The following is a 24,770-nucleotide window of genomic DNA, read 5'->3' on the forward strand; positions in this document are numbered from 1 at the left end:
GGTGTGTATTCTTAATGCATATGCATTGCCCGGCCATTTTAAGGTAGCTTTGACTCTCTACTTCATTTTACAGCCCAGAATACAAAATAATTATCACTCGTAGAGCCAGTAAACTAAGGTACCATGGTTCGAAAGAACAAAGGCCCCTGGCGAGATCGACAATCTCCACCTTTTACGTCAACTTCAGCCATCATCCGGCAAATGACATCATGCTACACTGCAGAAACTACATGTACCCTGTTCAACCCCCATAATCACGAGCACCCCGAGCGCAACGTCTAATTGCCGACCACAACGGTAAAGCAGCCCAACAGCACACGACTGTATCGCTAAGCCGACGCCTCCAATTTTAAACATGCCCCAAGACCGCTATTTCCAGAACCCGCTCTCCGAGCACGGGGTGACCCACAACCACGACCTACGCGAAGGGTCCATGAACGAGCCGGCAGGCGGCGAGACACGGCAAGAGCATGAGGCGAGCATCCCCAAGAAACCGGTCGCCGAGGCCCTTCGGCCGTCGCACGTCTTTGGCGGGGAGAAGAACGTCCCGGCTCCGGATCCGCCTGCCGGCAGTGCCGGCGCCAGCTTGACGGGAGAACACCTGGGGCAGGTTGCCGGAACGGGAACGCAGGAGGGCTTGAGGCAGAGCGGGGGGGCGAGCGCCGGTGTTGGCGGGTTGGAGGGGCAAGGCCTGAAGTTGAAGGCTGAATGAAGCCTCGGGTTTGGGTGTTGAGCATGCCTGCTCTGATTGCGGTTAACTGCTTGAGCGGGCTAGAATCCCGGCTTTGGCAAGGTCGCATGTCGTGCTGTGGCCGATGACGGTGATAAAGCACGACGCATATCCAGACCGCACTACCGGCTTGGAGCCATGGCGGGCATAGATGATAGTCATATTTGTTGACACGGGGAAGATGGGATAAATAGATCATGCATGTAATGAATTTCTCGGCCGTTTGTATGCAATGAACTCGCACTCCAAGTGCTCGATATGTGTATTTGGTTCCCCAAGGTACCTTTGCGTTGGCAGTCTGACATCGTTGAGGATGTCGCCCATGGTCTAGATCTTGGATCAACAAGATCAAAAGTACCTTACATTGAATACTATCCCTGAGTTAGTTTACGCTGTAATGGCTCACAATTCACGCAGGATGCGTGGTTAGATCGCGTGAATGTCAACAACACCCGCCAAAGATTGCCTTGCCTAACCTTGCTATCTTATCTGCCCGGAAGCTTGCAAGATTGAACATCCTCGGAAGGCTCTTGAGATGCCTTAGGTAGCTAGGTACCTTACTCAGGCTCGTCACAGCCCACGGAGCCCATTCGAGAACTCTGTCGAGGGAAAGCGCTGCCCACGATTCGACTCTCAGTCCGCACCTTTGCCCCTCTAAATCTAATCTTTCTCGTCCATTCTCGTCTCTTCTTTCTCACCGTCAAGTCTTTTCTCTCCAATTTTCCTTCCAATTTTATCACCACAGCAACCTACCGACCTCCACTTCCAATTTCTTTGTGCAAGCACCACCAAGGCATCATGGAATCCTTCAGCGGCGGGCCCATCGTCAAGCCCGATCCCCATGCGATCAAACGGGAGACGTCGTTTCCTATCAAGAGCGAGTTCGAACCGTCGCTTTCCTCTCTTCCTCTCGCGTCGCCGGCGCCTGGAAAGAAGGAGTCTCACGAAGACAAGAAAAGCGTATGCAAAACTGTCGAGCCAGGACACTTCGCTGCCTGTTATTGCGAAGGCTTAATTCTAAGAAACTGACTTGTTCGGCCCAGGCCCTTGGGAGCATCCCAGAGCGCAATACTCGAGCCGGCCGTTCCCGCCGTCGGAGGTTCCACGGCAACGCCATCGTTCATCGAGTGAACGGTTACCGTATCGCAGCTCATTATGGCCGGGGAAAGGTGGACTTGACAGTCACCCACGCTGACGGCCGCATCACCATCCTTAGCTGCAGCGGTGTTGATTGGATCAAAGCGGAGAGAGAGGTGTTCCATAAATTGCGTCGTGCACACTTTCATGTTGAGCCCGTAGGCGGGGAGGGCGCTTTGGATGATGCACTGAACGGACATGGCTCCTCTGCTAGCCTCTTCACGACAACCTCCGAAAAGATACAAGTCGCTATCGATGTCCGGCGCCGTGATGCGCCGCCTGGTCAATATGACTACTACAACAGCCTATCAACGTCAGCGGCCAGAGACCTGAAGGAGGAGACAAAGGACACGAAAATGCCGAGCATAGCGTTTCGCTAGGCCGCAGCGGGCCGCACACTTGACTCTCATCAGGACTACGAGAACTCGTCTCCAACAATCCTCCAGTCGGGTTGTCGCAGGAAGAGGTCGCGTTCGACCAGCTATTCTCTTCGTTAGCTCCACGGCTCTTGAACCGCCGGCTTGCGGAGTTTGTAACACCAAGTTCTGAGTCCTCCAGTCGTTTCCGAACCACGAACCTGGTTCGATCCAGTAAGTGAGCTTGTGAGCTGTCTCTTACCTCCAATGCAGGGCTAACAACGCAGCCAAGGCCAGGTGTTTCGCCTTACCCATGCTTTGCCGAGGACGTTATGTCACAAATTGAGACCGGGCTACATATCGAGGTTGAGAGGCGACCCACATGTTTCTGCGAGTAATATTTGTTGGATCAGACGCGGATCCTTCATCATGATTGGCACTTTGATCTTTGATCGACCGAGGTGCGTGTGTACATTGGGCTGGGGGGAGGGGGGAAGGGTAGGGTATGTATGTGGGTTTACATTTTCTTTGCTTGTGGAATTTGGGGCATATCGTCCGTCATGTTTGAAGGTTAAGAGCTAAAACTAGCTATTGCATCTCATGAATTGCTACTAATGAGAAGTAATGTCATTTTCGACCTTCTCGGTCTCCCGAAGTCCAAGGTCCTAGCCGGGGAGAAATAGCACTGAGCATGCCACATGAATAAGTCCTTTAGTTTCACGTACAGTGACGAGTCCCGGAGTCCGGAGTGTTTACACTGATGCACTTAAGTCCTCGCTTCCCTAGCTGAAGATCATTTCCGTTGTTGAAACACTCGGGAAAAGCTGAGAACAGGCATGAGGCGATCTTGAGGCGCCTGCCTAGGAGGGCGCCAACATTGAGAAGAACAACAAGTAAATAAGTATGGTCGTTAGATGCCGCCTGCATGGGTTGCTAAAATAGGCATAATTAGTGCTTGAGATTGTCAATAATCATACGCAGGACGTTGATGGGCCGCAGAAGGGGGTCGTGTACGATGATGTTGGCAGTAGGAGGTCACTGTCCCTCCACCATCGCGCTCTATAGGCTCGTTGGATAGCGGGATCTGATGCTGCAGTGGGGATCTATCGTATGCACGTCTATTATTGTATATACCTTCTGATAGGCACTTGATTCACCCGCGTCATTTCACGTATACTTGGCTTCCGGGAAGTTATTTTCAACGTCGTCCCACAGGTCCAGCTCATAGACGCCATCCCGGCTCCTTGTCCCGTACCTCATCCACCCGCTTCCGGTCTTGGCGGCTCCTTTATGGACCTCGATTTGAGTCGCTATATCCACCATTGTATCGACGCTCCTTCCTCGGGCGTGCTCCATAGCCGTTTTCAGTAGTCGTGCTATATGAAGGAAACTGTCGTAATCATGTAGGATGACTTTGCGGCAGCAGAAAATCGTAGCTGCAATTACTATCACCTGCCTAGCTAGGATACCTCCGAGCACGCTAGCGACCCTGCCCTATTGAACTTCCAGGACAACTGTAACGAGTTGGCGTTCGGTCTCCCCTTCCACTTCGCTACGCGCGGTATTTGCGTCTCGGCTCCCATGACGGTAAAAATTGGAAGGCGTGCTGCTAGATGTGCCACTTGAAGTTCGTCCACTAAGGGCGTAGTCTTGGAAGCGTCGAGTTCAATTGAGTTGATAAATTGAATACTGAGGGAGGACAGGGCATAAGCTCTGACATAGAGCACCCTTGGATAGTTTGGCAATTGTACAAGTGCCGTCCGACCCCCAAGCGTGCCAAAGCTAAGTAGTCTAGTGGCACCAATCGAGGACTCGTCAGAGGGGTATTGATTGAAAAGCAATGTCTGGGAGGCGGCTCGGCCGTCTTGGTCTCTGAAGCAGGTTGTGCACTCAAAGAGTGAAGCAAAGCAGCTTGCTTCAGATCGTGTTCCCGAGTAAAAATCTACGAGGGAAGATACGTCAGTCAAGGGTTACGGATGCCAGCCGCCAGCGTAACTGATGGGCTCTTACATGAGGTAGAGCAGGTTTCGGTGTCAGAGCTGAACTTGTCAGGTCCCCACGGCGCCCAATTCCAAGTTGACGACGTATCAGCTTCGTAGCAAATGGTGCAAGCGACATGTAAGAATTCCAATTCAATGAGTTCGACAATGTTTTCCACGTCAGAAGAGCCTAGATTGGGGTACAGAGGAGGGAGAGAAAGAAGTCAGTTGCAGTTCAGGTTTAAGTTCAATGCATGATTATCGCCAAAAAAGCACGAACGAGGCTAATGTTTCTAGTAATACTACTTACCATGTCTAGAGAACACCCCAATTTCAGTTCCCTTTTCGTACACATGATTGGTTAGCAGCACCGCCACCGCTTCTGTTGGGCGCTCGACAGCCAAGCGAGCCAACTGCAGCCTTCAGCTCAGCCCTACCATAACCGCGCGGAAACGTCGGTTTCTGCGCTTCCCCTCACCGCAGTTGTTGCGACCTCTGCTCTTCATCCCGCAAACATCCCTCGTCGAGATTATGGCTGGCAGACGATCGACAGCCAAACAAGCCAGCCGCGCCCGCAGCTTTCAGCTTCGCTGCGCGATAATTGCACAGAATACAGCTGTCAATCTCACACTGCCGCTGCCGTTGCAGTAGAATTTCTTTTTGTCGACAGGTGCCTTCGTTAAAGCTATGCCTGCGAAGACAGTCCTAAATTGCTGGAAGGTTGTGCGAGAGGCTCTTCAACGGTCGTCGTGCCGCCTCACCGGGTCCACCTGCCGCGCAGTCTACGGGTATTACGACTCAGTGCCGTATCCAGAACCCCCCACAACTGACATTTTCTAGCAGAGGTGCAGTCCTCCCAGCAGGGAAATGTAGAACACTGACCGAAAGCGTCTTCGATCGTCGCGATAGAGCCATACGCTCCTCCCTCCTCATCCGCCGCCAACGCTCAGGCGACCCGACCCAGCACAGACGCGAGAACAATAGACCATCACCAGCCAGCCGTAGCATCACAAGCTCCGCCTCCAGCCCCGCCCGTCGAACTCCCACCCAAGCTAGCGGCAGCCGAATCCACAGAACAACCGACTAGTGCCCTTTCTGTTTCCGAGAGACTGTGGAACGCCGCGTACAACAGCCTTGAGACGGTCGATGTAGAGCTCGTTAGCTCGTACGTTAGAACTCGAGGGAAAGTTCTCGGAGGGGAGGCCCGTGAACCTTCCGCCGCCGACATCGTTCAGCCAAGCTGAAGAATCCTACCAGCCGACAAAAGTAGTATAATAGCCTAGATACTCTTATCTAGGAAGATCTAGCGCCCTCTCACGTCTACCACGAGCAAGCCGTAATCTACATACTACTGGTATTGCTAGATTACTCTACTAACCCAATTCTCCTAATCTTAATATAATCGAGCCTTGTTAGCTAACGTATCTTATAAGCGAGCGGTGGGTATAAGCGAGCGGTGGCTTTTCTTAGCCCCGCATCCTCCCTGTACCTAACATCATTTTTTTCCTCTACCATCCAATATGTCTCCTCCGTCAAACGAAGCCAGGGTAATCTTAGCCCTTGGAGCTCTTCAAAATGACAAGAAACTAAAGCTTGAAGCTATAGCCAAGCTATACGATGTACCACCTTCAACCCTCTGTCGTCGACGCGCTGGTAAACCTGTACGACGCGATACTCCACCCAATTCGAAGAAGCTTACTCAATCAGAAGAGGATACTATTGTTCAATATATTATTGAGCTATGTGCACGAGCTTTCCCCCCAAGATTAAGTGGTGTGGAAGATATGGCCAACCAACTACTACGTGTACGCGACGCGCCCCCTGTCGGCAAGCTCTGGGCCCACAACTTCGTCAAACGCCACCCAGTACTCCGTACGCGTTAGACGCGTCGGTACGACTACCAGAGGGCCAAATGCGAAGATCCGCGGGTTATTAGTGCCTGGTTTACGCTTATACGGAATACTAGGGCCAAGTACGGTATCCTAGACGACGATGTCTATAACTTCGATGAGGTTAGGTTTATGATAGGCATTATCTTCGTAGGTATGGTTGTTACAACCTCTGATGGCCGTAGTAAGGCAAAGCTAGCCCAGCCTGGCAACTGCGAGTGGGCAACAGTAATCGGAGGTGTCAATGCCCTTAGCTGGGCTATCTCGCCATTTATTATCTTGGCTGCGTAATACTACCTTGGCAACTGGTACCGGGAGTATAATCTTCCACTTACCTAGCGTATTGCAACTACCGATAATGGCTAGACTACTAATACAGTAGGCCTAGATTGGATCAAGCACTTCGACTCCTATACAAAATCCCGTACGAAGGGCATATACCGGTTGTTGATCCTCGACGGCTACGAAAGCCACCACTCGACTGAGTTCGAGCTCTACTACAAGCAGAATAACATCATCACACTCTGCATACCTCCGCACTCTTCCCACAAGTGCCAGCTACTCGATGTTGGCTGCTTTGGGCCACTGAAGCAGGTATACGGTCGTCAAATCGAGGACTTAATATGCATGCATATCAACTATATTAGCAAGCTCGAGTTCCTCTTGTGCCTTCCGCGAGGCCTTCTTTGCTTCTATGACAGAGGACAATATACAGGGTAGCTTTGCAGGGGCCGGCCTAGTGCCGTACGATCTAGAGAAAGTGCTTTCTATACTAGATGTACAGCTTCGTACGCCAATACCCCCAGCCTTACGGCCTAGTACAGCACAACCTTGGGTCTTCCAGACACCATACAACCTCCGAGAAGCCGAATCGCAGTCAATGCTCATTAAGACTCGCATTTCTAGCCATCAAAACAGCTCTCCGACTTCAATATTGGGTGCTGTGGATCAACTTACTAAGAGTACAATGGCTATTGAAATGGAGCGGAAAACACACATCCACTCCATCAGCAAAACAACAAGATAACAAAACAAGGGAGGGACAACGACTGAGAAACCCGACAACAAACCAGGATTCCCAGCAACGCGGCTTGGACCAAAGTAGCAACAAAGACAGGCAGGACTCCCTCTGATCAGAGGGAGGCCGCGAAGGCAGCTCCCAATGGAGCAAGCAAATCGAAAGAAAGAATTGGTTGAACTGTTGATCTTGATTGTCCTTGACTGTCGAAGGCCGACAGTCAGGACAGTCTTAAATACAGAAAAAAGTGGGCCCTCAGTCCGATCACCTGATCCAGCCCGGAGGGCCGGGAACCCGATACCCCGGACCTACACCGCCGGACCCGAAGTCCCGGAGTTGTCTTAGAGCGCCATCCGGCCAGTGCACTATTCCCATTTCACTATGATGCACCAGGTGGCCCTTCTTCGGTCAGAGGTCTCTTCGCTCCGCAAGGCCAACGAGGCATTAAGCAAGCGCCGGAGAGCTGAAAGAACACGTGTGCAGCTTGGAGGATCACTTACTGTACAAGATGCACAGGATCTACTGGCCCAGAAGGCTGTAGGTGGGGAGGTAGTTGGGGACACGCAGTCGGAAGGTAGTGGGGTAGGGGGGGTCCGTACGAAGGTTTGGTGCTGTGAAGTATGCGGTAAGCCTGGCCATAATGCGCGAACTTGCCGGGAGGCTGCAGAATCCTCTGATTCAGCTGTTTCTGATGTAATTATAGTTGGTTCCTAGTGTTGTTGTTTTGTAATTGAGGATAGTTGTTGTTAGGTTGTGGAGAGGCCACCGCTCGCTTATACCCACCGCTCGCTTATAAAATACGTTATATCTAAAGCGGGTAATAAAAAAGAAGGGAGCTTCTAAGAGTAAGAAGGAGGCCGAGATGGTATAGAAAAGAGTGTAGGCGGAGCTAGAACAAGATAGAATACAGCGTTGGATTGAGAGGATCCTATACTACATCTACGACGTTATTCGGCTTGAGGGGGGCAACGAACATCAAGAGGGTAGGGCACGCAACCGCACTGCGCGCGTTGTGATGCCCCTAGGGCCTGTTGTTGAATAGCCTTACACTTTCTGAACCGAGTAATATATTGATTGTGCATCGTGGAAGATCTTCGTGGCTGGCTGATAGGGGCTGGCTTATAGCGGCTTATAGTGGCTTACAAGGAACGGGAGCTTGGCGCTAAAGGCGGTGAGCCAATTCTGTTGGTACCGACATCCGTACTTATAGGAGTTTCCCCCCCTCCTCCCCCCGTCTGCTGCTTCCTTGTATGTGCATCTGACTTGCGCAAGGCCTGTCGGCCACACTGTGAAAATTCCTTCAGACAAGACACATCCCGCGGCCCAGACTTCGCAGACGAGCTAACCGCGTCTGGTTTCGCCCACGGAGGTCTTGGCGCGCTGAGAGACCGAATCGCGTCAAGCACAGCCCGCATACCCCAAGCTTGTCCTTTTTGGTGGGCAGTCCTCGGAATACCGAGCTATTTCCTGGTAAAGCGTATGCAGATTCTGGAAAACCGGAAGTGTGCTCTGATTGCGGTCTCAGTCGGCGTTACGCTGCGAAACAGTGTCCCCTCGGGGTGAGCGATGAATGACCTGATGGATCCCTTAACCAATCAATGCCTATCTGCAGGTAACGCGTGAGATGATGCGGGAGGGACACGCATTGCCACACACGGCAGCCGATAGGCTTTCCTACCTAAATACAAAGGTTATTGGGCTCCAAGCCCCACGATGACCCAATGTGTTTCTGGGTCTTTTCCCTCTCTTGATACCGCTGTCGGGGTTCCAGAGACTCATTCGTGGAATGGCAGCAAGCAACACTCATGACCCTCAGCAAAACCCTTGTCCTCCGCCAGGAGAGGCTCGCCAACACAGTTTGGATCAAGGCTCAAACGCTGCCGCCGACCTCGGAGGAATCCGTGCCCTGCTTTTAGCAGTGGTCAGAAGTGCCTCGATCGATGTCCCGAAGGAGGCTTTACCCGAAATCAGTACTGAAGCTGTCGACCCAAAACGAAGCAGCTATGACGAAGACCGGACGATTGCATACCAGATGAAGCAGCTATCCACCAAGCAGACATTTCAGTTGGAAGCATGGAAAACCTTTGTCTCGGACCATCCGAATCTTAGCCTTGAATCGTCAAAACCCGATCTGAAGAGGCAGGAACCAGTAGCAGGGCTAACGAATGTGCTATTATAGACAATACCCAGGCAGTCATCCCATATGTTCCAAGCGTCTGAGTACAGTTACGACCAAGATGGCTTTGTCTGTCACCTAGCGTACGACCCAGATGCACAGATTGGTACATAGAGGCTACAAGAAAGTGAATCTGGGTTGCCCGTCAGAGAGCACATTGTATGCTTCCCTTGGTCTCATTCGAATTTTGGGCCTCTTAGAACTGATGACCCGACGAACAGTTTAAAACGAGTCAAATCAGAGCCGCTCCCCAGCTTGGGTTGGCCAACGTTTTGGGAAAGAATGGTAACGAGACGCTAAGCTTTATTTGTCCCACGGTGATACTCCAACTTCTCTGGACTATCGCTAATGCGTCTCACCAGTGTTGTCAAATTCAGTAGAACATATCATACACATGACTTACTTCTCATTTTGGTCATCTTCCAATTCTGGAGCGATCGCGACTTTCAAGACCATTCTGGTGCGTTCCTTTGGGGGGCAACGGAAAAGCGACGAATGATAAGCCTCTTCTTGAACCGATTTGGCAGAGATTGGACGTACGGACGGGAATATTCTTGGCTGTGGGACATAATGGGGCCCTCGTCCCGTGAATACCGCCCTGAACACGTTTTATTTCCATACCACATGCGGGTATTCACAGAGGTGCCCGAGTCTAGCTTTAGGGGGGAAGATTTCGGTTCGGATGGTTCCCTTGATAGGATAACCGGGAAGCTCACTGTTCCGGATAGTCAAGGCCGGTGCTTATACATCAGGGAGATGCGTTATGCTGCGGTAACATCACTTTCGTCCCGCCAATCCCCGGTGCCCAAGAAGCGGCGCTCCAGGTATTCAAGCGGAACTGGAAGAGCCTCATATCGCACCAACAGCGTCTTGCAAACGGCATATTCAGTCGGATTGCAAAGAAATAAGACGAGGTCGAGAGTCTCACGGATGGCGTAAGTCAGGGTGTACTAGTATGATATGATATCACTACGATGTGTTGGCTAACCGTGGCAATCATAACTTTCTCAACGCAACCTCTATCAGCGAAGCAGCCAAGTCATCGCAGCTAAACCACTACATTCTTGTATTCACCGTCGTCACCATCTTTTACCTACCCCTGAGCTTCATCGCTGTAAGTGGTAATTATTCCCCCTTTCATCCTTTGCCGGGACTGCCGTAGCCTCAGAACTCTCGACCGCTAACTTACATCAAGGCCCTTTTTGCGTTGGGAATGTTCAACTGGGATAAACCAGGCCAAACCGTCTCGTTCGCCGTGACAATGGTGTTGGTGGCAAGCGGCACATACGTCTTCTCCGGACTGTTGATCTGGGTGGTTCGGGAACCTGCTCGGAGGCAAGATATAAAGCAGATTTACGATAACTCCAACAAGAGTTTCGGAGAAGTGCTCGAGAAGCTTCGGCAAAAGTTACCGGAGGGTCGGAGAAAAGCCAAATCTACGGCCCCAGACCCCGATGCCTAGGCCGGGAAGCTGGAAACACATGCCATCACCGAAATGCCAAAGCACAAGAACATTACTCTTTCATTGGAGAGTATAACTGGTTATCTTTCGTATATAACAGGTGCCTTGGACTGGATGGGATTGCGTCCTGATGTATCGAGGTACCTCCACGAGCGTATTGAATACACACAGCCTTGCTCTCTTGACAGGGGTTATCGAGTTTGCCCTAATAAACCACTAGCTTTTCCTTCCGTTGATGTACCGGGACAACAAACAAATCTAACAGCGGCAACGTTGTTGGTGTTGCGCCTTCGAAGGGAAGGGTAGGGGAATTGCGAGTTAAGGCCGGCATTTCGATAGAAAGGAAGGGCTAGTGCTGCCAAGGATGCTGCTGTGGGGGGTGGAATCTCGGTCGGTTTCTCCCGAGGGCAAGTTCTATATCTAAATAATCCATATAAGCCACAAAGCTCAGGAAGAAACTCCGTGGCTTGGGTGGAGTTCGGGGGCAGTTCGTTTGAGAAAGCTGCAAGCTCGTTAGCAGAGGCCACGACAAATCGTGCATCGCCAGAACAGAAGGCGGCCCAGGGGGAGAGACGCCCCATCCGCGGACCACCGGGGCTCCGGTGAGAGAGGATGGCGCAGAGCCACCTCATCAGCCGGTGGGACGCGGATGCGCCGAGGTTGAGTACAACAAGTTTGGACGTCGGCCTCAACTTTTTTGGCTTGATTTGCAAAAGGAATGCCGGGTGTACACCACCTTCATTCCCTGCAGTTCCAGAAGCCGAACAGACAAGATATCCGACCAGCACATAACCAAGAGCGAAAGCCCCCTTTGCTTGGACTTCCGTAGGTGAAAAACGGGTCATCGCAGGATAACTCAGGCCGGAGCTCGTAGCCCCTGAACAAAGACGGTTTTTGGCTATGGTACCCATGAATACTTACCCTTCATCTTCCTCCGAGAGGGTCGTCTACACGATGTATGTCCGCGCCAACACTAGCAAGCTTCATGTCCAACTGCTCCAGCCCTCGATCGAGATGGTGAACACCTCGCACAATGCTTTCCCCTTCTGCGACCAAGGCCGCCACCAGCAAACTCGCGTATCCACGGATATCGTTTCCCTCAACCACGGCCCCAAGAAGTTTCGGCACGCCTTCAACCGTTGCACAGTTCCCCACCACCGATATATTAGCGCCCATCCTGGCAAGCCCGGCACCATGCTGGAACCGGCGCTGGAAGACGGTCTCCGTGATCCGACTTGTACCCTCCGCCACCAAGAGCAACGCCATGATTTGCGGCTGCAAGTCTGTGGGGAACCCGGGATACGGCTCCGTCGGCAAGCTGGTTGGTTTGGGTTTCGGTGCTCTGGAGATGGTGATAGAACCATCAGCGTCGTCCAGCTGGATGTCTGCGCCGATTTCCCTGAGACAGTCGATCAGGATGGATAGGTGTTCGGATCTAGTGCCCTTAACGATGAGTTTGTTCCCCACCAGTGCCGCTGCTATCATCAGGGTTCCGCACTCGATACGGTCGGGCATGACACTGTAGTGGCAGCCGTGTAACTGGTTACGGCCCTTGATGGTGATGCATCTCGTCCCGTGGCCTTTAATATCTGCGCCCATCTGGAGGAGATAATTTGCTAGGTCTTCGACCTCCGGCTCGGTGGCGGCGCCTACAATGGATGTTTCACCGTCTGCTAAGACCGCTGCAAGTAAAAGTGTCACCGTAGCAGTTACGCTAGGCGTGTCGAGCTTGATTTCCGCACCGCGAAGGACACGAGGCGCGGTTGCGTTCAGGTAACCGTCTTGAGCAGTTATCGAAGCCCCCAGGGCTTTCAACCCTTTAAGATGCTGTCCGATGGGACGTGTACCGATAGTGCAACCGCCTGAGAAGCCGACTTTTGCTTGGCCGTGTCTGGCCAGTAGAGGACCGAGAAGAATGACCGAGGCTCTCAACCTGCTCGCAAGCTCAGATGGGACATGAGCGGAATCTTTCGTCGAAGTGATTTGGCTGGTATCTATGACCACTTGTGACTTCGTAAAGGAAACGGTGGCACCGAGATGATCAAGCAGGAGAGCAAAATTTCGAACGTCTCCCACGTTGGAGGCACCCACTAACACGCTCTTCCCCTGCGCAAGCAGTGCCGCAGCCATGAGGAAGAGGGTTGCATTTTTAGACCCTGAGACTCTGACCGTCCCCGAGATGGTAACGCCGCCTTTGACCTTGAGTTCATCGCCTGCCATCGGGAAGGAGAGGGTGCGAAATGCATAAATTACTGTGTCTGCATCGGAAGAATGATGATTTTGAGAATATCAGGACGAATATGTTGGGGTCACCCGGACCGCTGATGTTAGGCTGGGCACGCGAATGTTGACGAATGCTTCAACGATGGCGTCGCAGTTGCGGTATGATATCTAGTGGCACTAGGCTTGTCACACAACGCATCCGTGCAGCAGCTGCGGTGGTGATTACTTCCAGCCAGTAAAGAAAGCCCGGGTTCGCGGGTTTGGCTGCACAGCCGGGGGCTGGGAGGAAAAGACAGGCCGTATGCAAGTCTTGCATGAAGGCCCAACTTGTGGTGGCTTGGTGCGCTGCGCCCCTTGGCGATTGTTTGGCATAAAAAATCCATTTTATTTCGCCAGGCACCCACGCCGGCTCCGTACATGCAAGACACCTGATGTCTTTGTCTTTTCGCAGCGATATGAAGCGCATCATAAGAAACAAGATGGTGTGGTTCAGGAAGGATAAGAGCGATAACTCCGGCAAACAGACCCAGAACAGGGGCAATTCCAATTCTGCAGGGACGGAGCAGAAGGATGGAAGTGAGTGGCCTTGCGCAACGCTATCCCCTTACTCCCAAGCCACGGCAGCCACCCATATTAACGGCGAAACAGGCAACGAACAAGGGATTTCCCAGACAGGGCAGTTCTCATGGAAGTGCGCATGCGGTCAAGACATCCCTGGCGATCCCACGGCACACCGATGCCCCGATCAGGAGGCCACAGAGCCGAGCCCTTTGGAGTACGTTACAAGCTTAGGTGTCGATGGATGTATAGGCGGCGAGAGCATAGTTCGCCTGGCGGGTGGAGAACGCAGGCTCGTCAAAGATCTTAAGAAAGGCGACTTGATTGAGTGTAATGCCGACGGCGATGTGGCGGAGGTACAATGCGTTATGGTTCAGCGGGCGACCAAAGCCAGCACCCCGATGGTCAAAATAATGGATGGGGTGTTCCTAACACCAATGCATCCCGTGGAGATCAATGGCACCTGGGCTCTACCCAAGGATGTTGGCGATGTCCGGCTGGAGGAGACAGATCGGGTCTTCAACTTCCTGCTGGACAACCACCATACTATCCGCCTCGACGGTGTCACATGTGCCGTTCTGGGCCATCAGCGGAGTGGACTTACGTCGCACCCCTTTTGGGGCTGTTGGGAAAAAGTCAGCAAGTGCATGTGGTGGACAGACTCGGCAGGGTTTGAGGCGGGTTTGGTTGAGATATCTGGTACCGTGAGAAACCAGATCGGGACGGTGTATGGACTTAAGGATATGAAAGGAAATCCTGTCATCTAAAACAGGGTAGCGGGGCTGCAATCTGTCAAGTGGGGCTGTCATTCTACTTCATTCGATGTCCCTTGAACAGTTCGCGAACTCACAATTCAACAAATCGCCCTGAACAGCCTTCCGGCTGAGGTGAGCCCCTCGGCCGAATTCGGAGACTTTTGCTGCTCTCAGTATAATTTAAATAAATACGAACAAGAGTCGGTGTCCACAGCCGGTCTTCTTCAAGCTCAGGGGCCAGGTAGTGCACCAAACAACTTCCGTTACCCAATCTCTGCTATCTATACATGGACCTGCCAAACTTACATCTAGCATAGCGTCGAGTTAGTCCCCCTCAACACTTATGGGATCCAGTCAACCGCTCAGTTCCTAGTCCGGATTCGCACCACAAACCAACTCCAAGCAATCGTCAACTCAGACGTCTTCAAGGCTCACAAGGCCACAGTCCTAGGCGGCGGCAGTAACACACTCTTCCCCGAATCCCTGTTCAGCGGCATCGTTCTCAAAGCGGGATCCCCGGCATACGTGTTCTTGCCGAAGATGACGATTTCTCCGTCGTTTTGGAGGCCGGAAGCGGAGTCCCGTGGAAAGCCTTCATGGCGTACTGCATCGAGCAGGGATATGGCGGACTGGAAAGCTTATCCGGGACTCCCGGCACGGTTGGCACTGCGCCGGTACAGAACATATCCGCCTATGGAACCGCTATCAGTGACGTACTACGTCGAGTTTCAACGGTCGATCTTTGCTCCGGCAGGGAGCAGATTTTCTCCAATGGCGAGTGTGGGTTTGCATACCGCAAGAGTATCTTTTCGAAGGAAGGAGACGGACAGCACAAGTACTTTAATATATCGGTGTTGGTTCAGTTGGTCAAGGCGCTGTATTACACACCGAAGAACATAGCGCCCCAATCCACCCATTTCCCGCTTTCAGGGGAGTCACGCAGCCATCGATTCATGATATCAAGGAGGCCGTATGCTCCATCCGGAGGTTAAAACTGCCGGATCCGGAGATTTTCGGTAACGCGGCACGTTTCTTTAAGAATCCTTCTGTGAAAGAGTCTGCCCATCGATCTTAGAAGCACACGCCGACCTCCAGCGCGGAATGTCAGAGAACCGGGGTGGTCGATGGACGGTACCTGGAGCTTGGCTTGTCGAGAAATGTGGGTGGAAAGGGAAGAGGGTGGGCTAAGTGGGCGTATCGGAGATACATGCCTTGGTGTTGGTAAACTACGGTGGTGCACGGGGCGGCGATATCTTAGACCTGGCCATGCAGATTCGAGACGACGTCCGACGCAAGTATGTTATAGACCTCAAAATGGAGGTGAATGTTATTCATTGATAGCACCGCCGAGAATCTTTATTCCGTAGCATCCTTGTCTCTTACCACAGACCTACTCCGCGCCGCCGCCATCAACGCCAAATTCCGAACTGTTGTTGCGGTCTCGGCATGCCCCGTCCCGAACGTCTTTGCTTTTCCCGATAATGTCTTCCTGTACAGCTCTTCCGCAGCGTCGTACCGTCCCAACCTGGTATAAACAAACGCCAGACCCTCCATAGATCTAAGTGTATCAACGTGCTCTTCCCCAAGGAGAGCCACCCGGCCGGCTATGGCTCGCTGGTACATCCTTTGCGACTCGGGAAACCGGCCCTGTGATATGAAGACGGATGCAACACCGTGCACAGCTCTCATGGCATCCGGTGTATCAACGAGCAAGTTCTTCTCGCAGTCGTTCAGTACTCTGGTGTATAGGTCTTCAGCGTCCTTCAAATGGCCTTCCCTCATGTACACGTTCGCCAAGCCGCACACGGACCGGATTGTCTGTGTATGACTGGCACCAAACAGCTTCTCGCGTCCTTGGATCGCCCTTTTGTAGCACTCGGCTGCGTTGCTGAACTCGTTCTTTCTGTCGTACAAGTTGGCAAGCGCATTCACCGTCCGTAAAGTCTCGGGATGATCGGGCCCAAACGCTTCCGCGCTCTCTTCGACGTCTAGGGCTTGCCTAAAGAGGCGCTCGGCTTTTTCGAACTCTGCTGTGTGACCGTAACTGAGGCCTAGGTTATGCATCGTTTGGATCGTGTCTGGGTGGCATTCGCCGAGCTTTGTCTCCAAGATTTTCAGTGTCTTCTCGCCCAGTGTGACAGCGTCGGCGTACCGCCCTTGCTTGTCGTAGATGTTCACTAAACCCTGTGCTGCTCGCAGCTGATCGAGGGTTGCTTTCTCTAGGACTGTGTGGGGTCCGAGTGCTTCAAGGTAGAGACGCTCGGCCTCGTTGTACCGGCCTTGCTTTTGAAGTGTATCCGCCAGACCCTGCAAGACCCCTTCCTTGTGATGGGCCTGACTCCACTGAGGTGCACGCCTTATCCCCTCGAGCTCCTCTCTGTAAATCCCCTCGGCATCGGCGTACCTGCCTCTGCTCAGCAAATATCCCGCCTCTTCCATGTCCGCCCACGCCAGATCTGGGTAATTCCCCCTATTGGCGGGCTCGGTGCTTTGTCTCAAAGCGTCGATATGCGGAACGATGTGCTCGCATTCTGGCCAGCTCTTCGGTGATCTTCGATCATCGACCTGTCTGAAAATGTAGCAGGTGACGGTCAACGCCAGGTTAAAAAGCGCCGTACGAGATGCCTGGTCCATGTTGAAATCTCGCACCATGCATCGAACCAAATCATGCATTTGCAGTTCCACGACACGGACGCCAGGGAAACGAGTGATTAGTCCCATATCGTATAAGTGTTGGAGGGATTGCTGAAGGAGAACAGGTGAAATGAGTATTGCTGAGAGTGATTCGAGAACCGGCGGGGCGGGGGTGTGTTTAGTCTCATGGTCCCGGGGCTTGTATCGTCTTCCTCGGTGTATGTGAATGCTTCTGAGGCGGGTTAGGATCCCCGGCGAGGCAACTGTCAGCTCGGCAGAATTTTCTTTGCGGGATTTTTGGGAAGCGGTCAACTCCAACCATCCTTTATAGCCCTCACTGATGCGGTTAACTTGGATTTTTTCTGGATCGAAAAAGGACAGAAACCTCAGAAGAGTATTGGCGTCCGGGTGATCTTCCTTCAGCTGTTCGAACAAGTCTCGGTACACAGCCGCTACAGACTTCTGCGCTACGCTACAGGACGAGGAAAGGAGCTTAATATGTTAGTTAGGACATCCGGTCTTCTGAAGTTAAGAAGCTGCTCACCTGAATCCTCTCCCTGCTGCTGTACAGGCTTAGCAAATCACCTGGCGTTTTGCCTGAGCTGGCCATGAAGGCAGCTGTATTGGAAACAGCCAGAGGCAAACGCCCAAGTCGGCGAACAAGAGCTTGCACTTGCTGAGAGACACTGTTGTCCAGTCTTTCCGGCGCTTCTCCAGCCTCCTTGAGGAACAAATCCACCGACTCATCAATTTCCGGGACTTTGGCCTCAAGGACATGGTGCCCCCTGATGGACGGATTGACGATAACTTTCGCGATACTCTCTCCCCTCGTTATAGCCAGAATCCTACCCCGCGGGTTCCACCACGGAAGTGCTTGCTGAATCAGAGCGGCGGTCGACTCCTCGACATTGTCGACAACCAGCAACCATCCGGCACGGCTGGGGAAGTTGTAAGTTTCCAACCATCGTTTTGCCATGTTCATGCACATGATTTGATCCGGGTGGTAACGGTCCGGATGGCTGATGAGGCCGAGCATCTTCGAAAAGCTCTGACTGATCTTTTCATTGGTGGAGGCGGAGATCCAGAAGACAAACGAGTATTGCCCACGGTCAAATGCGTCGGCGGCGTACTTTAAAGCTAATTGAGTCTTGCCGACGCCGGACATTCCGTATATGGCGCACCGAGGGACAACTTCCGAGCACGAGCAGGTAGGGCCGAGGAAGGTTTCGATCTGGGCAAGTTCCCGTTCGCGGCCAGTAAAGTTTCCCGAGAGAAGATACACAGGAGCATCATTGACCGTCTGAAGCGTCGTTGTGTCGTGCGCTCGGTTGTTGTCACTGAGTACTCTACCGAAGAACAACCTGGCTTCTGCTCGCCAGTAAGTATTTGATCGGTCAGGACGCAAGGGAGAGGCAATACCTTTGCGGAAGGCACTCGTTTCCTGAAATTCCGCTCGTTGTTCTGGGGGGTGTGTTAGCCCAGTTTTGACAACATAAAAAGACAGGGAAAGTTCACCTGCTACGGCTTCACTTGTTTGGCTCATATGCTCAAACTGTGCCGCCCTTTCCAGGGTCTGCGACGCCTTGCCGATGCGGATGGTGCACTGCTTGAAGTCATCGTGCAACGACAGCCACGTCGCCCGCCAAATGGTCCCTTCAAACTCGTGAGCAAAACGAAGACATGGAAGTGGACTAGGGATAGTAGACTCACGAGCTGTGGATTGACTGTAAAGACGTATTGCCAGCAATGCAAAGTGTATCACCTCCGCGTACAAGGCGGTTAAGGGCTCCCTAACCAGTGGAACTTTCGATGACCCAAACAGATCGACGTACAGCTCAAACGTTGGGAGGGACTGCAATACATCTTGAAACAACCCCAGCGCATCCGTAGAGGCATTGGAGATATCGAGTCCAATCTGCGGGAACGGATTAGAGTCTAGCGCTGTACGAACTTAAATGAGATGTTCATACGAGCAGGAAAAACCTGAGCGTTCCCCATAGGAGGCCGACAATGCCCATATCGAGCACATCGGGAACAGACTGCACCAGCATGTCGATGGCGCTTCCGAACGCTTGGAGTTTCTTCAGAACGGAGTCGCCAATCGCTAAGACGCGACGACCTTTGGCATGTTGCTGGCGGTCAACGATGACATCTTGGACCTGGGACATTAGGTCCAGAATCCCAGTGGATCTCGTGATTAGGTCAAAGTCCGATCGAGAGAGATCGCCATTGTCTTTGCGGGTCTTGAGCTCACGGACGGCTCCCTCGTAGACGTCCTTGAGGCCGAAGGGCGGTGAGCCGTGAGAGCTTAGCGCGGGTCGAGTAAACGACGGAGGTTCATTACCTCTTGCTTGTTGACATGATCTAGACATAGTTTAGGCCGGTACTGGTGGTTCTAAAGATATCTATCTGCCAAGGGCGCGGAGTCTTTCGGAGTGAATGTTGTCAAAAGAATGTCGCGTGGCACTACCATAGGCGGATTTCGGCAGCGGCTTGGCGCCATTAGGCCTGTGGCTTTTCCATTGGTTCTCGGGCTGTCCGTGTGAAATATGGAAGAAACTTGTGTTCGCTTCGAACCAGGAGACGTTGAAATCCTGCAAAGTGTCTGGGCTGAAAAGTCTACCTTACCTTCTTGCCATCACGTTAGAAGCGCTGCCGCGAGTGCCGCCAAAGTCACGGGCACGGCCTGGCCCGGAAGGTGTCAAGCACCGCAACCCCACCCGATTTCGGCGTCGGAGACTTGAGCGCGCCACCCTTGCAAGGATAGCCTCATGACCTCCGACTGGCTAACGTCATTGAGCATGAACATTCTAAGGATTTTCCACCATCATTTTTTGGTCCTCTGCTCAGCGATGCAATCAACCATTCAGTTATTTCCAAGTATGCAAGAGGGCTTTTAACCATTGAAGTTACTGTCGGAAGCACGGCACCTCTGAATCGTGGGGAGATGACAGTTGAGGATCTTGTGTGTCTTGTGTTGATTGTATGTATATCCACTCTATCTCTGCTGGATAGCTTGCTCCTTTTATAGACGAGATACCCGTACAGGATAACGTCTGTACAGTGGCACAGTCAGCTGCTAGCCTGCCTTAGCTGACTAGAGTACATGGATTTGGCTCCTGCACTAGATCCTGTGATCCTGATCCTTTGGACTGGCACCTGACCCTTTTGACATAAAGTTGTTTGGTAGGCTTATAGGTTGGAGGGTTAACAAGCAAGAAACCGTTACCATATCTACTACAGAGGCTGAATTACTAGCCTTGGCACAAGCCGCCAAAGAATCTCTCTTTGTAAGCTGACTATTGGCCGAACTGTCAGTCAAACTGAATGACCACTATATCAAGATTCAAGGTAACAATCAGCAAACTATACGACTTGTCACGGCTAAAGTGGCTACCTTCCAGACCCGACTACGGCACGTAGATATTTACAACCACTGGTTGCGCCAAGAAGTTGCAAGTAAGAAGATCAAGGTGGAATATACACCCTCAGCTAAGATAATAGCAGACGGGTTAACTAAAGCTCTTAACTACCCCTTATACCAAAGGTTCATCAAGCAGCTAGGACTGACGCAGATACCTAGTCTGCAAAAGAGAAGTCTAGATTCAAGCTCTTGATAGATTGAATCTGAGGGGTGTGTCAAAAGGATCAGGTGCTAAAGGATCAAGATCACAGGATCTAGTGCGGGAGCCAAACCCATGTACTCTAGTCAGCTAAGGCAGGCTGGCAGCTGACTGTGCCACTGTATAGACGTTATCCTATACGTGTATCTCGTCTATAAAAGGAGCAAGCTCCCCAACAGAGATAGAGTGGATATACATACAATCAACACAAGACACACAAGATCCTCAACTGTCATCTCCCCACGATTCAGAGGTGCCGTGCTTCTGACAGTAGCTACCCAAGTTCGCCAACGATCTAATTGAGTGCGATTGTGATAGTTGTAAGGTGGTTGTCGCGTTGCTGGCTACCCAGTTCGCCTGTGACGCGTCAATCAACGCCCACTGAGCTTGATCGCCGTTGTCGATTGAATCGCAACGGCGACGATCTCGATGAAAAAGAAGCGATAGATCACGACTTTGAAGTCGTAGCTATCATTTGACACACGAATTCCGCGTGGAAGGCAAGCAAAGCCAAGCAAGTAGTAGAAGAGTTGTTGATGTGAGAATTGTGGTGTTGAGGAAGAGAAGGTGGCTCGTCTCTAGGCACTTAAATGCCCATTGGAAATTACCCACAATCGGTGAAGTGGGCTGAGCGCACGAATCGCAGGGCGATCCTTCCTCAACAGACTATCTAATCTACATATTTTACAACACGTGATGTCTGTCCATCCCCCCGTCCTCAGATACGGGTATCATTTCGCTATCCTGGAGCTTTTGCTATACACCTACATTATAAGTAGTAATACTATAGTTTATTCTCTATAGTCGAAAGCCAGGTTAAAGATAATCCTACTAACAAACAGGCAAATACTTCTAAACTACTGTAGGTATCTATGAGATTACCGATAGGATCCTACCGATACTAAGGTAAAAGGCAAAATATAGGGATATCGTTATTTGGATCCGAGAAAGGCTATAGAAACGTGGTGTATATAAGGAACCAATTAGAAGGCGCTGCGACTTAAAGTTCTCTATAGGCCACCTCTATGAGTCTCTGCTATGCAGAATACCCTAGCAGACAATATTAGGCCGCGGTTTCAGCTCGTATACTGGACTAAATAAAGACTTCTAGAAACCGCTTGGCAATGTAACTTGCTCTAAGGTTAGACGCTTCAGGGGATGGTATTCGGTGAAGCTAAAAAGCTCGTTCTCCGGTACCTAAGTGCCTACAATGTCGTCGTCGACCAAGATGTTGCTTGCGTGGAGGTCGGTGAGCTAGAGATGGAAGGGGCCGGCACGACGCTCCCTGGAAATATAGAAATGCGAGACTGTTCCTAAGCAGATACTTGGCAGCCATCTGGCCACGGCAGTCAGCGGCACCGAAGATGGCATTCCGCTGGGCGAGGAAGTTCCCGTCGTGGAGCGCGAGCATATCTGTGATAAACGGCTCAGGGCAACTATACGTTTCGTCACTCGGTATCGTCCTCGGCGCGCCGCCGTTCTCCAGGATAGCGACGCAGCAGGGTAGCGGCCGGTTGGTTAGTGTCACCGTGCTATCGGCGTTGAACCGAAACGAACCTATCCGAGGCTGCGGGACGCGGGCTAGGGAAAGGATTATACGGGCTAAGCCACGGAAGAGCGTTCGCCGCTTGGTCTCGTCACCCTGGTGCTCCTTCCATGTATCAGAAAGCATACGCCCCGTATCCAGGCCAACGTACTCGAACAGCATATATGCGGCAGGAAGGTGCAGGCTGGTGGAGTGGGCGACGTAGTATGAGAGGGTCTGGTACCCGAGGAGGCCGCGGAGGTAACGTCGGATTGCGCTCCAGAAGCGGAAATAAAACGGCATTTGTCGCTCATGTGTGAACTATCAGAAGACAAGGTCAGCGCGGAAGACGATGCTGGCGACGCGAAGTCCAGGCGAGCTACATGCCGATGGTCAGAGAAGCCGAAGCCGTATAGGTGCGGTATACGGACATCGGGGCACCAGTCCTACATCCAGGCGTACGTCCCTACCTCGCAGCTGAGCTTCTCATCCACTGTGTCCGGGTACCTGGCTTCTGCGAGCTTTTGCGGCATGGGCCAGCGAAATACGAACATTGTAGGCGCCTCTCGACCGCGTCTCGACCGGCACACAGATGTTGAAGCCACCTCGGATCCATCGATCGCATGGTGCAACAGTGCAAGAATCACTATCGCCAAGCCGTAGATGGCGCCTAACAAGAGACTCGATCGTCTCTCTGCTGTCCCAGAGCACGCGGCAGAGCTCCTCCGCAGCTGCCAAATGCGTTGCCTGGGTAATAACGTCCGCGTTTTTCCTAAGGGCCGACGAATAAGTGATGGGTCCCCGGCGGTCTAGCCGAATGGTGGCTGGCATCGGTCAGGACCAGGCGCGCCTGGTTACGATGATGGCAGTATGCCCGGGCGGGGGGTATGCGACGCATAATATTGGCGCGCGACGAGAGGGGTTCGGGTGTTGACTTTGGACGCAGGACGCTGCATGGGTACTGTACCCCAGTTCTCGGACGGGTACCCGGTGGCTGCGCAGTACAGATTTACTACTATTGGAACCACACCACTAATCTTTGGTCCACCGACACAGATTTCCCCACCGCTCTGATTCTTCCGCCGACCATTTCATTTTGAGCCACTACCCGGTTCTTGCTCCACCGCTCCCATTACGGTCCTACATCCCAATTTACGCCCAAGCAGAAGAGCCTCACATGGAGACACAAGACGCTGACAAATGCAGTACCTTAACTGAGAAGCTTATCAACAGCGTACTCACGGACCACTCGGCAAATTCACCGCTTCAGCCGTGGGACATTGTGAGAGTCCGTACCTTCCTTACATATGTCTTCGAGGACACGGAAGACCAGGTAGACACACCGAAACGAGGTTTCTTCAGAGAGCTAGACTGGCCAACGCTCACCGCTCTCGGAGTCTTCTTCCGGCTAAAACCTATCCGCAACTGCTCTGTACACACCATCGAGGCGCTTTGTGCAAGGGCCAGGAATCTTGCCCGGTCGGCATGTTGGTACAACGACCAACAGCTCCGGGACGTCTTGCTTGGTCTCAAAAGCAGCAGCGAGACGTATCAGAGGTTCCGCAACGGTACGCTTTCCAGTATACCCTTCCGCATGCATTAACAATACCCTAGCCGTTCAACGTCCCTCTGCCTCTTATGCCGTGTCCGGTGAGAGTACCGCAGCAAACGCCCCGCAGCCGCCTACAACGACCCCCCCCCCCCACCGGGCCAGAGCTCGTTTTCACAAGCCTCGGTCCGGATGCCCTGGCATCCAGTCGCCCGACACTGGTTCCCAGGCCCCCAATCCGCGAACTGCCCATGAAGCCGCTTCGGCGTTCGTTATTCAGGCGGGCGGGGGGCGCCGTTTGGCGTCTAGTGCTCACGAGGGGTCACCGGAAAATAGACAGATTGTTGCCGGTGACAGAACAGGTATTTATCAGAGTATGTCTACTTGGTATAGCTCGATTCCGCCAGCTAATACAATGTACTAGATGTACCCGCCCTGTCGGTGTTGACCAACCACGCTAATCCGCCAGGCTCTCGAACCACTGCTGAGCAACCTAGTCGACGGAGTCTTAGTCTTGTTCCGACATCCCAACCGTTCGGCACCGAGTCCCGGTTTCCACATTCTGAAGTCCACGGAATCCTGCCGGGACGACCTGGTTCTACTCTTCAGCCGGCTCCAAACCTCCCCTCCAGCAAGCAACACATGACTTGACTCTCACCGAACCGGCCTTTTCTTATTACTGCCTTGAGGACTTCTTTGCATATGTGCGGGAGCATTTCCCTGAAAGGATCATATTTACTCCGGAAGAGTTCGGCAATATAAATGTCCGATATGTTTCGCTGTCTTGGTTGGTATTATGTTTCAAGTTACGCCAAGTTGGCCGAGGAGAGACAACTGCTGTTGACAGGACAAGTCAACATACATCGGTCAGTGCCACTGGGTGCAATTCTGGACCATTTGCGAACGTTCAAGTCTTATGGCTTCTTCTATAAAGTCCCTGTGGAGAATCTGGAAAATCTAGAGAATCTGGAGGATTTGCAAGTTGCTACGCAATGGTGGCGGGGTAGTAGAGATGGGGACGGCGTGGTCTGGCCGAACGCATTTGGGGAGCTCGTGATCAAGTGGCTGCGACCAGGTTCTGTTCGAGATTTCCGGATATGGCTTCAAAAGCGCAACGGAATCACCCTTGATGGATGAAACGAACATCCGGTTTCCC

The 24,770-nt window shown here is 52.3% G+C and overlaps 7 protein-coding genes across 7 annotated transcripts; 4 read left to right on the forward strand and 3 right to left on the reverse strand.

The window, feature by feature from the left end:
- Positions 1 to 355: 355 nt before the first annotated feature.
- MFIFM68171_00093 (uncharacterized protein) lies at positions 356 to 712 on the forward strand (the record flags this gene model as incomplete). The annotated part of the gene is made up of 1 exon (XM_071055515.1): positions 356 to 712. One exon carries the CDS (start codon positions 356 to 358, stop codon positions 710 to 712), a length of 357 nt encoding a protein of 118 aa, XP_070911616.1.
- An 816-nt stretch (positions 713 to 1,528) lies between these two features.
- MFIFM68171_00094 (uncharacterized protein) lies at positions 1,529 to 2,247 on the forward strand (the record flags this gene model as incomplete). Its single annotated transcript, XM_071055516.1, has 2 exons — positions 1,529 to 1,690; positions 1,774 to 2,247. 2 exons carry the CDS (start codon positions 1,529 to 1,531, stop codon positions 2,245 to 2,247), a joined length of 636 nt encoding a protein of 211 aa, XP_070911617.1.
- A 7,968-nt stretch (positions 2,248 to 10,215) lies between these two features.
- On the forward strand, positions 10,216 to 10,747 carry MFIFM68171_00095 (uncharacterized protein; the record flags this gene model as incomplete). Its single annotated transcript, XM_071055517.1, has 3 exons — positions 10,216 to 10,220; positions 10,312 to 10,399; positions 10,481 to 10,747. The coding sequence occupies 3 exons, from the start codon at positions 10,216 to 10,218 to the stop codon at positions 10,745 to 10,747; spliced, it is 360 nt and encodes a 119-aa protein (XP_070911618.1).
- A 924-nt stretch (positions 10,748 to 11,671) lies between these two features.
- On the reverse strand, positions 11,672 to 12,967 carry murA2 (Cell wall formation; the record flags this gene model as incomplete). The annotated part of the gene is made up of 1 exon (XM_071055518.1): positions 11,672 to 12,967. One exon carries the CDS (start codon positions 12,965 to 12,967, stop codon positions 11,672 to 11,674), a length of 1,296 nt encoding a protein of 431 aa, XP_070911619.1.
- Positions 12,968 to 13,425: 458 nt separating this feature from the next.
- Positions 13,426 to 14,295, forward strand: MFIFM68171_00097 (uncharacterized protein; the record flags this gene model as incomplete). Its single annotated transcript, XM_071055519.1, has 2 exons — positions 13,426 to 13,546; positions 13,619 to 14,295. The coding sequence occupies 2 exons, from the start codon at positions 13,426 to 13,428 to the stop codon at positions 14,293 to 14,295; spliced, it is 798 nt and encodes a 265-aa protein (XP_070911620.1).
- A 1,344-nt stretch (positions 14,296 to 15,639) lies between these two features.
- Positions 15,640 to 19,289, reverse strand: MFIFM68171_00098 (uncharacterized protein; the record flags this gene model as incomplete). The annotated part of the gene is made up of 6 exons (XM_071055520.1): positions 15,640 to 17,409; positions 17,462 to 18,285; positions 18,337 to 18,378; positions 18,433 to 18,570; positions 18,628 to 18,832; positions 18,888 to 19,289. 6 exons carry the CDS (start codon positions 19,287 to 19,289, stop codon positions 15,640 to 15,642), a joined length of 3,381 nt encoding a protein of 1,126 aa, XP_070911621.1.
- A 2,448-nt stretch (positions 19,290 to 21,737) lies between these two features.
- MFIFM68171_00099 (Aminoglycoside phosphotransferase domain-containing protein) lies at positions 21,738 to 22,896 on the reverse strand (the record flags this gene model as incomplete). The annotated part of the gene is made up of 4 exons (XM_071055521.1): positions 21,738 to 21,774; positions 21,866 to 22,386; positions 22,449 to 22,511; positions 22,573 to 22,896. 4 exons carry the CDS (start codon positions 22,894 to 22,896, stop codon positions 21,738 to 21,740), a joined length of 945 nt encoding a protein of 314 aa, XP_070911622.1.
- Positions 22,897 to 24,770: the final 1,874 nt, after the last annotated feature.

This window comes from Madurella fahalii, assembly GCF_045866475.1.
Source record: "Madurella fahalii IFM 68171 DNA, scaffold_1, whole genome shotgun sequence".
NCBI classification, from domain to species: domain Eukaryota; kingdom Fungi; phylum Ascomycota; class Sordariomycetes; order Sordariales; genus Madurella; species Madurella fahalii.